Source organism: Ascaphus truei, chromosome 9 (assembly GCF_040206685.1).
Source record: "Ascaphus truei isolate aAscTru1 chromosome 9, aAscTru1.hap1, whole genome shotgun sequence".
NCBI classification, from domain to species: Eukaryota; Metazoa; Chordata; class Amphibia; order Anura; family Ascaphidae; genus Ascaphus; species Ascaphus truei.
The window spans coordinates 42,652,413-42,668,564 of record NC_134491.1 but is presented as its reverse complement, the minus strand read 5'-3'; the positions used below and the strand labels follow the sequence as shown (position 1 = coordinate 42,668,564).

Genomic DNA, 16,152 nt, shown 5'->3' with positions numbered 1-16,152 from the left:
AACCCTCCACATACCATCGTACAAACCCTCCACATGCCATCGTACAAACCCTCCACATGCCATCGTACAAACCCTCCACATACCATCGTACAAACCCTCCACATACCATCGTACAAACCCTCCACATGCCATCGTACAAACCCTCCACATGCCATCGTACAAACCCTCCACATGCCATCGTACAAACCCTCCACATGCCATCGTACAAACCCTCCACATGCCATCGTACAAACCCTCCATATGCCATCATACAATGTTCCACATACCATCATACAAACCCTCCACCTGCCTCTCCACAAACCCTAACTTCTCCCATACTGTTTCAGGTTGCCGGAGTCCATGTGAATAATTGGAAACTTGACCGGAAGTTCGGTTTCTACGTGCTGTTCCTTTACGCCGTCTTCCTGTGTATTTCCATACTGATAGAGTACAACGTCTTCACTTTTGTCAACTTGCCGATGTGCCGCGATGACTTCTGACCCCAGCGAATGTAGACGCCGGTGTTGATAAAGCTTTGATTTTTACCAAGTAACAAACTACCGGAGGCGGCCTGTCTTCTTTCTGCTGGTTGTGGTGGGAATCTGGAACCCTCTGCCCGCCGCCACTGGTGGGAATCTGGAACCCTCTGCCCGCCGCCACTGGTGGGAATCTGGAACCCTCTGCCCGCCGCCACTGGTGGGAATCTAGAACCCTCTGCCCGCCGCTGCTGCCGCGACACACCCAGAGCGCTCTTTTTCCATAAGAATGTAGAGGAAAATGAATCCCCCGTGCCGGCTGGCCAGCGACTCGTTGTTCTGGCACCTCCAGCACTGACGGGGTTAAAGTCTTCCGAAGGTGAGATCTGGACACGCGGATCTTTTCTAAGAACCAGCACTTTTACTGCTCAGTACATTTAGACATTTAAACAAACAACAACACTCTTTAGGTGTAAGGGAACGAACGTCAGGTTTGGAGGGTCTAGCTGAAGACACATGGGGGGGGCCTGTCCGTGTGCTCCCCCTGCCGGGGGGAACCTCTTAAGCTTCAGACAGTGCTAACACAGCAGCTAATTTAAGGCTGCATGCAAATGAGCTCAGGAAGTGTCCGTTTTAGCTTTCAGTGTTTTTTATTGGGACCCCCTGAAGGAGAAGCCTTTCTGCACTGAACTGTTTGTATAACCTGGGGAAAGGAAGTGCAAAGCCAAGGGACCCATCCAGAGGCATCTCTTTTTGTCCTTTTGCTTTACAGCGATGCCAGAATACAATTGCGTAGATACAATGTGAAATGAGAGAAGACAAATCCAGAATCGTAAATCATGCACTGAACTCTTCCCATGAACATGTCGGAGCGAGCGCTGAGCGGACGCAATTCTTCCTCATTATAACAAAACAAGCACATTTTTTATCAGACTTCAACGTTAACCCTTTGGAGGCGTGATGGCGCACATCCAAATACACAGGCCGTCATTTAACACAGGAATATTTCATATAAAGCTCTTTGTAATTGTGCATTAGGCAACGAATATTTGATAAGGGTTTATCTATGGGAAGAAAATGTTTTATTATTTTCATGTGCACAATGTCAAATGCCACAAGTTTCTGCATGGAAGGACCCCTAATACAGAGTTATCTCTCTGCATGGAAGGACCCCTAATACAGAGGTATCTCTCTGCATGGAAGGACCCCTAATACAGAGGTATCTCTCTGCATTATCTCCCGTGTGGTCTACAACTGACATTTTAGATACCTTTTGGTTTCTCTAAAGCAGGGACAGGCAACTTCAGTTCCCAAGGGCTACAAACAGGTCAGGTTTTCAGGATATCCCTGTGTCAGCACAGGTGGATCAATCGGTGGCTCAGTCTTTGACTGCATCACCTGTGCTGAAGCAGGGATATCCTGAAAACCTGACCTGCTGGTGGCCCTTGAGGACTGGAGTTGGCCACTCCTGATCTAAAGCAATAGTGACACTTTCTGATAGGTGACACAATACCAGGTCACCCAGTTGCAGCTGTATAATTATAGATATATATGTATGTATATATAGTCAAAAATAAAATCCTTTCTGCTTGTGACTGCATCAAAAGGACAATTGCTAAACAGCATATTTAGATCCGGCTGCGATCTTTAGACCGTTTACACCAAATCGGACTTGCCGAAGATTTCTAATGCTAGAAAGGGCAGAATATTGCAGCGGACTGCTAGGAGTAACAGGCGATACATCCAATTACATTCATTTACTCTGCTCCTCCTCCAAGCGTTCTGTAACTACACACGGACAATATGGAGCCCGATAGGCAACATTATCACGTTGACACTGAAGCATGTCCGTAATGACCTCTTAATAATTTAGGGCGAGTGGTGGAAGGCGGTCTTCCCTTCCAAAAGGTCCCTAGGCAGAGATGGGGAGGCCCCCACACTAGGATCAACATGCTGCTAGTATTTATCTCCCATCCCATGGGCCCTGTGCCACGAACGCCACCACGTGTAACAGAGAAGCTGCTTTCACAAGGACATGCCAAACATCGTGCTCTTTGCTAAATGCTTCTGCCCTATCCGTGAAAAACAAGTGACTGGGAAACTAGTACTTCTGCCTGCTCTGTGCACCACAGGAGTTACGACACCGCTGTGGAATATTACTACCGGTATATGAAGAATAGTTTCCTATCAGATGGAGCAATGGAGCTTTCTCGTTTTTTGTACTAATAGGAGCGATGTGTTCACCGGAATCTGACGCTGCTCCAGTCATCAAGCTGGCGATCAATGGTATCTCGCTGCATGTTAAAAGTTTATTCACAAACCTACGGGCAGCATCTCTAAAATAACTTCTTAGCGTCAGAAAACATCCTATTGGGCGTGAATATTCCTGCACCGAACGGAAGACCCCAATAAACTAATATCTTGCATTAAATGCGGAGAGTAAAAATGTTTTAGTGAAAAGCTTTCTCTGGAATGGATTCTGATCCCAAGGTCACAGATATTTACCCGCTTGTTAAAGTTCACTAAGAACGTCCGTTGTCGCTTGTGATCAAACCAAATATTTTGGCTTGGAAACCGCGCCTCCATTTTCTGCTCCCGGCTACGAATGACTTTTGCACGTTTTTAACCCGTTTCATTAGGCTCTTGGTATTGTTGCATTATAAGTATTTTAAACTTCTAGGAAGCGAATATTCTGATTTTTACATAAGGAGCCTCACAGAGGCTTATACACAAGCCGCGGTCTTTATACCAGAGTACACTTGAAATGTATACACAGGGGCCCAGGTACACAGAGGGATGCTATACATTAGCATTCATACGAATGTGAATAAAGGTGTGCTAAGTGCGAGACACATATATATTATATATCAAAGCCGCATGGAGACGGGGACTTGGCAATACTGAGGCACCCCCAGCTTAGAAACGAGTTCTGAGAATGGGGGAGAAATGGGGTCTTGGGGTCTTAGTTCCACTGCGCCCCTTAAAATCGCAAATCATTTTTCACTTGCACCCCTTCTCTGCCAGAGGGGCCGGTCTGCGCAGTGTGTGCCAGGAATGTTCCTCTGGCGGGGCAGGTGTTTTAAAGAGAAAAGGAAAAGGTTTTAAAGAAATAAAGAATTGTAGTACAATGAATTGCGGAATAAAACTGGAGGACATTTGCTCGTTTCGTTGTTGCACAATTTCCTTCTATTAAATATTTTCTTTTCTAAAAAGAGCCGTTTCAGGATTGTTTGTACGACCTGCGGATCTGACGCACACAACGCACGGAGGACACTGCGAAATAACGCCGCCACGCCAAGGTTTTAGGGTCTGAACGTTTCATGTCCAGTTCTTTGGGGAAGGTGAATTTCATTTGAATCCCAGTGCAGCCTTGTGACCTTGGACAAGGGTCTGTGCTTAAACCGTCAATACATTAGAGTGTAAGCTCTTTGGAACACTGGCTGCATGTCAGAATCTATTTTCTATGTAGGGAAATGTCATGAAAACTGTGTAATCGCCGGAAAATTATACACCAGTGAGACGCACTGTTCCAGTCACTGTCCCTGCCCCGGTCAATATCCCTGCCCCGGTCACTGATCCATTGACTGTCCCGGTCAATATCCCTGCCCCGGTCACTGATCCATTCACTGTCCCTGCCCTGGTCACTGTCCCTGCCCCAGTCACTATCCCGGTCACTGTCCTTGCCCCGGTCACTATCCCTGCCTCAGTCACTATCCTGGTCACTGTCCCTGCCCTGGTCACTGTCCTTGCCCTGGTCACTGTCTCTGCCCTGGTCACTGTCCCTGCCCCAGTCACTATCCCTGCCCCGGTCACTGTCCCTGCCCCGGTCACTGTTCCAGTCACTGTCCCTGCCCCGGTCACTATCCCTGTTCCAGTCACTGTCCCTGCTCCTGTCTCTGTCCCTGCCCCAGTCACTATCCCTGATCCAGTCCGTATCCCTGCCCCGGTCACTGTCCCTGCCCCGGTCACTGTCCCTGTTCCAGTCACTGTCCCTGCCCCGGTCTCTGTCCCTGCCCCAGTCACTATCCCTGATTCAGTCCCTATCCCTGCCCCGGTCACTGTCCCTTTGGTCACTTTGCTACTCGCAGACATTCTATGTTCCTGTGGGGGGCGACGCTGAGCTTTACAGAACTCTTCTGGTTCCAGTTACCAAACAGCACAGACATGATGCGCTTCAGCACTTATATACCTTTACATGTATAGCTTAACCACTTCACTGCCAGAACAGCCTGTGTAACCCCTGCATCACTGGTCTCCTCTGCACTGCCCCCACTCACAATCACTTGCTCAGGGAAGATAAGGGCAGATCCCAAGGAACTGGAGCTTTTCCTGCAGGAAATGATTCTTCCCAGGAGCTGCAGGTTGGGCTGGCGACCATAAGGAACGTATAACTGTTTCTTCATCTTTCCATGCGTCGTAATACAAAGGAGACCTATGGATTTCTTCTCTTCCCATGCTGGTGTCAAAGCTCGGGGACAGATGCCCCGATAGAACGGTGTCCCCTCAATCAGAGGATCTCCATCAAGAGCACAATCTGGGATTCTCAATTAAAAGAATAAACATGATGCATTTAGCCTTTAACAAGTCGTTCCTATACTCTGTATCGAGATATCTGCAGACAAATTCTGAATTTGGAAAACATTGGAGGAAACCCGTTTACCGCATATCTTAAAGATATGTACAGTATACCGTTTTTTTATAGTTAGAAAATGGGACTCAAAGCAATTCACAATTACACTACGGTGTGATATACGCAGGCCCATACGTTGAATTTTACAGGCACAGTTCCTGTCCCGCAGAGCTTACAATCTGTTTTGGTGACTGCAGGCCAAGTGAGGTAAAGTGACTTGCCCAAGATCACATAGGAGGTGACACCGGGATTGGACCAGACTCCTCTGTCCTTTTTCTTGGTCCTAAAGAGCAGGATTATTTTCTATTTCACTAAGAAATATAACAGTAAGTGTAACAAATAAGTAGAAGTATTGTGTGGCTGTAACACTTTGATCACGGCTCACATCTGTTATTTATTAGGAGAGGCTGCTGTAGAAACAGTAAGAAAAAGAAACAAAAAATAGTTCCAGGATGGTCCCTACAGATATTTCCATTTGGTCCCTATATGTGCCTAGGATCATTCCTGACTTCCCACTCTAGCTCTGTAGGGGTTAATGTAATGTGCCTTTCATATGTCTAGGTCTCTCCAATCCCAGCACTCCCCTGGGCTTCTCTAAAGGGCTCCCTGCAATTTTCAGGTCATTTGAAAATTGTACCAAATACAGAAGACTTTACAATACTTTTTACCAGCATCAGTATGTCTCTAACTCCATTCATATATCTCCATCTCTCCTTCCTTCACCACTTCTCTGTTCACATGAACTCCTTTCTTACCTGCGTCCTCTGTCACCACACAGCTATACCCCCTGCACTAAAAAACACCCCTAGAAATCACCCTCACACATCCTCTTTCTATCCATGCTTCTCCTCCTTGCTTCTGGGGATATCTCTCCCAATCCTGATCCCTGTCTTATTCCTACATGCGCTCGACCTCGCCTGCCAATTGCAACCTCTACTTCTGGTGTTAACCCCTCCAACCTCATACCCATCCCCTGCCACCCTCCCTCATCTCTCCCTTTCTCCTGTGCCCCTTGGAATGCTCGCTCCCTCTCTAACAAGTTCCTCTCTGTGCATGACTTCTTTCTCTCTCACTCCCTGCTTCTCTTTGCTATAACTGAGACCTGGCTCACTCAGTCTGACTCTGCTCTGGAAGCTGCCCTCTCCTATGGTGGCCTTTCCTTCTCCCACACTCCGCGCACTGATGGCAGGGGTGGAGGCGTGGGGCTCCTGCTCTCCTCTCTCTGTCGTTACCGAACCCTTCCTATTCCTCCCTCTCTTGCTTTTCCCTCCTTTGAGGCTCACACTGTCCAGATTTTCTCTCCTCTCCCTGTCCATGTGGCGGTCATCTATCGCCCACCTACCTCTACTCATCCCCATTCTGCCTTTCTCTCTCACTTTGAATCCTGGCTCTCTTTCTTCCTCTCCTCAGACTCCCCTGTTCTTCTCCTTGAGGACTTCAATTGCCACATTGATGACCCCTCTCTCCCTTGGGCTTCCCGCTTTCTTTCTCTAATCTCTTCTTTTGGCCTTCAACAGTGGACTGCCGCCAGCACCCACAAGGATGGCCACTACTTAGACCCGGTTTTCACTAAGAACTTCTCTCTCTCCGATTTCTCCATTTCCCTTTTTCCTCTCTCTGACCATCATCTCATCTCATTCTCTCTATCTCGCTTCTCCCCTTCTCCACCTACATCTACCCCCCGGTTCTGCAGAAACCTGCGCTCTATTCACTTACCTGACTTTGAGTCCACTTTACGCTCCTCCCTCTCCTCTCCCAGCTCTGCTACAGACCCCGACAACCTGGTCAGGAACTACAACTCTGTCTTGTCCTCGTCTCTTGATCTACATGCCCCGCTTTTTCTCTGCCGCACTCGCCCTTCTAACCCTAGACCCTGGCTAAATTCCCACACACGCATGCTGCATTCCTCCACTCGTTCCTCTGAACGCCTCTGGAGGAAGTCTCACACTCTCGCAGACTTCCTTCGCTACAAATTTATGCTATCCTGTTTCAACTCTGCCCTCTCACAAGCTAAACAAGCTTACTTTTCTGCACTAATCAACATGCACAAGTCTAACCCACGCCGACTGTTCTCTGTCTTTGATACTCTACTCAAACCACCCTCAGCTGCATCTCCTTCCTCCATCTCCGCTCAGGACTTTGCTGACTATTTTAAGGAAAAGGTGGAATCCATACGACAGAACATCCCCTGTGTTTCTTCCTCCCATCCTACACCTCTTCCTAACTCTCCTCCTGCCTTCCTTGACTCTTTTTCCACTGTCTCAGAGGAGGATGTGTCGCTGTTGATCGCCTCTTCTCCCTCTACCACTTGCCCTCTTGACCCCATTCCCTCCCATCTCCTAAAACCTCTTGCTCCTACTATAATCCCTAAGCTCACACACATTTTTAACTCATCCCTCTGCTCTGGAACCTTTCCATCCTCCTTCAAACATGCAACAGTCATACCATTACTCAAAAACAGCAAGCTTGACCCTACCTGACTTTTCTAACTATCGACCTGTCTCCCTCCTGCCTTTTGCCTCTAAACTCTTTGAACGTCTTGTATTCTCTCGCTTGCTCCATTTTCTCAAAACCTATTCTCCCTAGACCCTCTACAATCTGGCTTCTGCACTGCTCACTCCACGGAAACAGCCCTCACTAAAATAACTGACGACCTTCATGCTGCCAAAGACAGAGGTCATTACACTCTGCTCATATTACTCTACCTCTCTGCAGCATTTGACACCGTGGACCACCCTCTTCTCCTTCACATTCTCCATACTCTTGGTATTCGGAACAAAGCTCTATCCTGGATCTCATCCTACCTCTCCCATCGTACTTTCAGTGTCTCTTCTGCTAACACCTCCTTCTCCTCTATTGATCTCTCTGTGGGGGTACCCCAGGGCTCTGTCCTGGGACCTCTTCTCTTTTCTCTGTACACACTCTCTCTAGGTGACCTAATAACATCTTTTGGGTTTAAATATCACCTCTATGCTGACGACACACAAATATACTTTTCAACACCTGACCTTACACCTGTTGTACAAACCAAAGTTTCTGAATGTCTCTCTGCTATATCATCCTGGATGGCCCTCTGCCGCCTTAAACTCAACATGGCTAAAACAGAGCTCCTCATACTTCCTCCCAAACCTGGCCCTACTACCTCCTTCCACATTACTGTTGGAACTACGATCATTCACCCAGTAGCCCAAGCACGCTGCCTAGGGGTCACACTCGACTCCTCTCTCACATTCGCCCCTCACATTCAAAACATTTCTAAAACTTGTCACTTTTTCCTCCGCAATAAAACAAAGATACGCCCTTTCCTCTGTTGCTCGACTGCTAAAACTCTTACTCAGGCCCTCATTCTCTCCCGTCTTGATTACTGTAACCTCCTGCTGTCCGGCCTTCCTGCCTCTCACCTGTCTCCCCTACAATCTAGCCTAAATGCTGCTGCCAGAATCACTCTACTCTATCCTAGATCTGTCTCAGCATTTCCCCTCATGAAATCCCTCTCCTGGCTTCTGATCAAATCCCGCATCTCACACTCCATTCTTCTCCTCACTTTTAAAGCTTTACACCCTTCTGCCCCTCCTTACATCTCAGCCCTAATTTCTCGCTATGCACCATCCCGACTCTTGCGTTCTGCTCAAGGATGTCTTCTTTCTACCCCCTTTGTATCTAAAGCCCTCTCCCGCCTTAAACCTTTTTCACTGACTGCCCCACACCTCTGGAATGCCCTTCCCCCTCAGTACCCGACTAGCACCCTCTCTATCCACCTTTAAGACCCACCTTAAGACACACTTGCTTAAAGAAGCGTATGAATAGCACTGTGGATATTCTGAACACATGTTACATAAGCTTGGCCCCCTGCAGACGCACTTACCAGAACTCCCTCCTACTGTCTCTGTACGTTCTCCCTACCTACCAATTAGACTGTAAGCTCCTCGGGGCAGGGACTCCTCTTCCTTAATGTTACGTTTATGTCTAAAGCACTTATTCCCATGACCTGTTATTTATATTATCTGTTATTTATTTGATTACCACATGTATTACTACTGTGAAGCTCTATGTACATTAATGGCGCTATATAAATAAAGACATACAATACAATATTGTACATCTGATCTTAGACGCGCTATTAGAGAGGGTTGGGGTTCCTTACAATGCATCTGATCTCAGACTCGCTATTAGAGAGGGTTGGGGTTCCTTACCATGCATCTGATATCAGATGTGCTATTAGAGAGGGTTGGGGTTCCTTAGAATGCATCTGATTTCAGATGCGCTATTAGAGAGGGTTGGGGTTCCTTACAATGCATCTGATCTCAGACGCGCTATTAGAGAGGGTTGGGGCTCCTTACAATGCATCTGATCTCAGGCGCGCTATTAGAGAGGGTTGGGGTTCCTTACAATGCATCTGATCTCAGGCGAGCTATTAGAGAGTATGGAGCCTTTTATATGGCTGTCTGTTTCAGCCCAGCACTGAAAGGGTTAGTGTATTGATCCCTATGCCTGGCTTGTCCCCGCCCAGCCCTGCGAGGAAGGGGTTAACGCTCTCCCCAGACATGCTTCCCTGGCTTCTTGATGTTATTCACAGGGAGCCTCAGATCGGATGGCTTCAAATAACTTGACCACTGTAGGACTGCCTCTTCCTGAGGCTTCCCCCTTACACATGAACACAGGAAGCCAAGAAGAAGTGAGAGATTCAGCAACTCTCCCTGGGTTCTGCGCGCTCTCAGCACCCCTCCCTGTGCTGCACTCTCAGCACCCCTCCCTGTGCTGCACTCTCAGCCCCCCTCTCTGTGCTGCACTCTCAGCACCCCTCCCTGTGCTGCACTCTCAGCACCCCTCCCTGTGCTGTGCACTCTCAGCACTTCTCTCTGTGCTCTGCACTCTCTCAGCCCCCCACCCTGAGCTCTGCGCTCTCTCAGCCCCCCTCCCTGAGCTCTGCGCTCTCTCAGCCCCCCTCCCTGAGCTCTGCGCTCTCTCAGCCCCCCTCCCTGAGCTCTGCGCTCTCTCAGCCCCCCTCCCTGAGCTCTGCGCTCTCTCAGCCCCCCTCCCTGAGCTCTGCGCTCTCTCAGCCCTCCTCCCTGTGCTCTGCGCTCTCTCAGCACCTCTCCCTGCTCCCTCAGCTGCAGAACCAACAACAAGAAGCCTTTGTTGGGAAGCCTTTGAGGTCCCGGTGTCCCAGACAGCATGCCCGGGAGCCCTGTACCGCAGGACAGGGGGCTCCTCCCACCGCGCACACATCACCAGGATGTCTGATTCTGCAGCCGGGATGGACACCGCTCCCCAGGAACCCCAGTAAGGCTGCAAACTTCCCCAATCCCCTAACCTCGCTGCGCCGGTATATATCATATATACCGGCGTTTTTACCCTGTGTTTGCTTGGGGCCAGCTGTGGCTGTGGCCAAAACGTGTAACTAATATGTGACCCTAATGGAAATGACATGAGAACGAGTTCCACGCGTGGACTTGTGTGGTATGAGTGAGAACGAGTTCCCCGCGTGGACTTGTGTGGTATGAGTGAGAACGAGTTCCACGCGTGGACTTGTGTGGTATGAGTGAGAACGAGTTCCACGCGTGGACTTGTGTGGTATGAGTGAGAACGAGTTCCACGCGTGGACTTGTGTGGTATGAGTGAGAACGAGTTCCACGCGTGGATTTGTGTGGTATGAGTGAGAACGAGTTCCCCGCGTGGACTTGTGTGGTATGAGTGAGAACGAGTTCCCCGCGTGGACTTGTGTGGTATGAGTGAGAACGAGTTCCACGCGTGGACTTGTGAGGTATGAGTGAGAACGAGTTCCCCGCGTGGACTTGTGTGGTATGAGTGAGAACGAGTTCCCCGCGTGGACTTGTGTGGTATGAGTGAGAACGAGTTCCACGCGTGGACTTGTGTGGTATGAGTGAGAACGAGTTCCCCGCGTGGACTTGTGTGGTATGAGTGAGAACGAGTTCCACGCGTGGACTTGTGTGGTATGAGTGAGAACGAGTTCCACGCGTGGACTTGTGTGGTATGAGTGAGAACGAGTTCCCCGCGTGGACTTGTGTGGTATGAGTGAGAACGAGTTCCACGCGTGGACTTGTGTTGGGAATAATATAAAGATTGGGAAATGTTTGAGTGAATGTGGATGAGACGATCCATTTTTTTAACTTTCGGTCACAAACGAGCGCTCCAGAGACTGATAAATTCCCCAAATGTAAGCGGTGTTTGTACTGGGACCACCACGCGCCGAGCAGGATAACGTAACCGCTTGGGTGCTGAGGTTACCAACGCATTTCTAATTAACGGGTTTAGCGTACAACATAAACACCTGAGAAATAAAATCCGAAAGGTTACCGCGGCGGGAAAAGAAACAAAAGTCTGCGGCGCCGGAGGCGGGGTCTGCCGCCATCGCACTGCGGGGGGCCGAGACGGCCGCACCGGAGACTGCTACATTGGTAACGACCATATGTGCCGCAGGTATTAAGCCCGGCCCGTTAGTCATGCGTAGAGTGGTTACTATGTGCTTAATATATCCATATGTTCCCCTGTCCTTATATATAATTCCTAGCCCGTATCCTAGGCTGGCTATGTATATAGTGGCTATTATATACGTGACAGATGTAAGATCGGCCTAACGCCAGCCTCTGCAGAAAGTCGCTTTTTCCGGCGCGAGGCGGTGAGCGTTCTGTTTAATGTCGCGGTGTCATTGCGTCCGCTGTCGCAGGAAATCTTTTCCGTGAGCGAGTGCTAATAAAAGGAGAATTTTGTCACCCCAAAACCTGTTAGAAAAAAAATCAAAAGTTAGAGGACAAAAGATCAGTGTAATCCCGAGTTTAACACGTTACATGCCAGGGACGTTTCCTGCTTTTTTCCACAATAATAAAGTCAGTAGTGAGAGGGTTACCTGTGCATCGCTGTGCCCCGCACACCGGCAGTGAGAGGGTTACCTGTGCATCACTGTGCCCCACACACTGGCAGTGAGAGGGTTACCTGTGCATCACTGTGCCCCGCACACCGGCAGTTAGAGGGTTACCTGTGCATCGCTGTGCCCCGCACACCGGCAGTGAGAGGGTTACCTGTGCATCACTGTGCCCCACACACTGGCAGTGAGAGGGTTACCTGTGCATCACTGTGCCCCGCACACCGGCAGTTAGAGGGTTACCTGTGCATCACTGTGCCCCGCACACCGGCAGTTAGAGGGTTACCTGTGCATCGCTGTGCCCCGCACACCGGCAGTGAGAGGGTTACCTGTGCATCACTGTGCCCCACACACTGGCAGTGAGAGGGTTACCTGTGCATCACTGTGCCCCGCACACCGGCAGTGAGAGGGTTACCTGTGCATCACTGTGCCCCACACACTGGCAGTGAAAGTTACCTGTGCATCGCTGTGCCCCGCACACCGGCAGTGAGAGGGTTACCTGTGCATCACTGTGCCCCACACACTGGCAGTGAAAGTTACCTGTGCATCACTGTGCCCCGCACACCGGCAGTGAGAGGGTTACCTGTGCATCACTGTGCCCCACACACTGGCAGTGAGAGGGTTACCTGTGCATCGCTGTGCCCCACACACCGGCAGTGATAGGGTTACCGGTGCATCCCTGTACACCGTGCTGGCAGTGAGAGGGTTACATGTGCATCCCTGTGCATTGCTGTGCCCCACACCGGCAGTGAGAGGGTTGCATGTGTATCACTGTGCCCCACACACTGGCAGTGAAAGGGTTACCTGTGCATCACTGTGCCCCGCACACCGGCAGTGAGAGGGTTACCTGTGCATCACTGTGCCCCACACACTGGCAGTGAGAGGGTTACCTGTGCATCGCTGTGCCCCACACACCGGCAGTGATAGGGTTACCGGTGCATCCCTGTACACCGTGCTGGCAGTGAGAGGGTTACATGTGCATCCCTGTGCATTGCTGTGCCCCACGCCGGCAGTGAGAGGGTTGCATGTGTATCACTGTGCCCCACACACTGGCAGTGAAAGGGTTACCTGTGCATTGCTGTGCCCCGCACACCAGCAGTGAGAGGGTTACCTGTGCATCGCTGTACACCGTGCTGGCAGTGAGAGGGTTACATGTGCATTGCTGTGCCCCGCGCCGGCAGTGAGAGGGTTGCATGTGCATCACTGTGCCCCACACACTGGCAGTGAAAGGGTTACCTGTGCATTGCTGTGCCCCGCACACCAGCAGTGAGAGGGTTACCTGTGCATCGCTGTGGCCTGCACACAGGCAGTGAAAAAGTTACCTGTGTATCACTGTGCCCCGTATAGGAAAAAGAGAAGAGAGAGTGCACGCCCCATAGTGTAAAATGGTACATTTATTGGAAAGGGGTGGGGAATTCACTCACAAGGGTAAGTAAAAAACAAACAGTATGTGATAAAATCACCGCCGATCAGGTGAAATTGCACCAGATTTCGCAGTCCAACTCTCACTTGAAGCTGCTGGATGCTGGTAGCTGGTGCAGGACGCCAAAGAGCTGCCAGATTTTCCCTCGTACCAGAAATGACTGTTTCACCATTGAGGACATTTACCCAAAGGACTGTTTTTTCATACACTTTTTTTCTGCATTTATTGTATGTTTTTTGATGTATTGTTGAGTTTTATAGGTCACTTATAAAGCACATAATCACAGCATATTTATATAATAATAGTTTTTATAGGAATTATCAATATTATTAATATTTAAATATTGCTTTAATATATTATTTGAATTGTCCAATACTTCACTTTTTTGACGCTACTTTATAATTTCATATATATATATTATGTGTGTATTTACAGTATATCATAATTCACTGTATTATTTACAGGGAGGGGTTGCGTCATGCTTGGCCTTTATTTAGCAGCAGGCATATTTACGCCTAACATCACACTAGTAACAGGGGCTAGAATGGAGTTAGAGTTGGTTCTGATCCGTAATTTAGCCTTGGTCCCAAATACCATTGTTACCGTCTTGTCAGTGTTTAAACACAGATTGTTTTGGGAAATCCAGTTTTCAAGTCTAAAAAAGTCAGATTGAAGTACGTGTCCAAGGTCGGAGAGGTCAGGGCTGTGTGCATGTGAGATTGTGTCATCTGCATACAGTACATGTGTGTTGACGCGCCCTTACAAGCTGTAGGTGACTGAGACTGAGAAGACTAGGGTCCAACAACGATTTGGAGTTAGGGCCTGAGATGGACACACGTTGGGATGTATGCGACGATAGGTAGGAGTGAAACCAGTTTAAAGCATGCTTCCCTATTCCAGAGCTCTGGAGTTTGTTTAACAAGATAACATGATCAACAGTATCAAAAGCGTTTGCAAAATCTAGGAATACTGCACCAGTGAGTTGTCCCCGTTCCATTCCACACTGGATCTCATTGCAAACTTTTAGGAGGGTGGTTACTGTGGAGTGTTTGGGGCGGAAGCCAGATATAAATGCAAACAGTTTAATAAAATAACAGGGTATAAAAATCCAGAACCTATACGTTACCAACTAACAATAACGTTTCCCTCCAAAGAGGTGTTGGGTTGAAATCTGAAAATTCACGTGTTCTGGGCAGAACACTCCTATGTTGAATTGTAGTTTTGAAACACAAACGCGTGGTTTTAATGCCCAAACTTTGCCTCTGTAACAAGGTCAGGCCATTCTTCTGTGTGTGTCTTATCTTTCACTCATCAAACTTTCGTGACACTTAAGGCTGAGGAGAATGATTTCTAAAATATACGATTTTAATACACTTCTGGACATCTGGCTAATTGTAATCTGCAAGGGGGAAATAAATATTTGGCATATGCAACTCTGACACGCGTCATATTTGGGATTGTTAGTAGTCTAGCTTTTCCCATCACAAGTCTATATTTTTTATCCTTGTGAATTATATCAGATTTTATTTATCATACATGTTGAAGTCTCTCTATCCCCCCCCCCCCCCCACAGGAGAGAGAAAAATAGGTATTTTTAAACTAATAATTAACCCCTTGGTTGCTGTATTGTTAACACAACTGAACAGGTTAAAGCAGGGGGTCTCAACTCCAGGCCTCAAAACCCCCAACAGGTCAGGTTTTCAGGATATCCCAGCTTCAGGACAGGTGGCTCAGTGTCCGAGTATTAACGTGACACTAGTCCGTGTGATGCTGGGTCACGTCACGGTGTGTGGCGTGTGCTGTATAATGATATTATTATTATTTATTATTATTACATGGCAGGCTGTCATACAGACTCTTGCATTGATGTGTATACTTTGTAGTTCAGGTGTTCATGCCGCTCGTTTACCTGGTTCTCCTTCATTCATTTGTTCATTCATTTACAAACCCGGTGCCGTTCCCTCTTCTCATTCTTCAGGTACACATAATCATTCCCCCGTACAGATGTGAATTTGCAGTGCATAGTCATTGTTTAAGCTGGTATATAGTGTGTAAAGCAATGCTGCAATCTCTGCCCTGATGCTGTTTAGCAGATACAGTATTTGGATGCTATGTTGGGTATATCTGGGCCCAGAAGTGAGGGGTCCGGTAATGTTCTGTGCAAGATCTGTGCAAGCAGAGTTTATTGTAATGTAACTAGTGCAAGGAAAAACAACTGACAAATTGCACAAGCAGGTTCAGCACCCGGAATTACATTCACATCCGTGCACATACTGTACAATGAATCTGCACTTTCCCAGGACCAATGCACCCACAGACTGGAACTGTCAAAATATGTTTCATTATCTAAAATATAAATAACAGCATCATTTAGCCCAGGGTTGCGCAAACTGGGGGGCGCGAGATTTACTGGGTGAGGGGCGGTGGTTACAGAGGCCCCACGCTTCCCTGTGGCCTCTCTAACTTCACTTACCTTAACTTTCCAGCGACACATCACCATGGCAACGTGACGTCATTTGACGCCGAGGGGGAGGGGTCAGAGCAGGCAGGGGGGGTGCAGAGAGAAGAGTTTGCGCACCCCTGATTTAGTCCCCCAGAAATCATATCTCCAGAACAGGGAAGGGACAAAAAGCTTTTTTTTTTACCAAATGTTCCATTTATAAAAATATTCAGAGACTTTCTGTTTCCAGAAAACATTGACCTAAAATATTATTGTGTATTATTTTATAAACCTCTCAGGAATGTTCACTACAGGCATACC

At 48.3% G+C, this 16,152-nt stretch overlaps 2 protein-coding genes across 5 annotated transcripts in view; both read left to right on the top strand.

Annotated features, from left to right (window-relative positions):
• Positions 1–3,667, top strand: part of SLC24A4 (solute carrier family 24 member 4) — a 100,594-nt gene extending 96,927 nt beyond the window's left edge. For both annotated transcript variants that reach the window (XM_075614520.1, XM_075614519.1), the window contains exon 17: positions 327–3,667. In XM_075614520.1, coding sequence (XP_075470635.1) covers positions 327–479 — 153 coding nt within the window. In that variant the 3' untranslated portion in view covers positions 480–3,667. The remainder of the gene's footprint in view (positions 1–326) is intronic.
• Positions 3,668–9,652: 5,985 nt separating this feature from the next.
• The window catches only part of RIN3 (Ras and Rab interactor 3), a 63,406-nt gene continuing 56,906 nt past the window's right edge, over positions 9,653–16,152 (top strand). For 2 of the 3 annotated variants that reach the window (XR_012803882.1, XM_075614516.1), the window contains exon 1: positions 9,768–10,368. Coding sequence is in view for 2 of the 3 variants with exons in the window: in XM_075614516.1 (XP_075470631.1) it covers positions 10,322–10,368 (47 nt within the window). In the remaining variant the exon portion in view is untranslated. The other variant, XM_075614517.1, reaches the window with a different exon arrangement.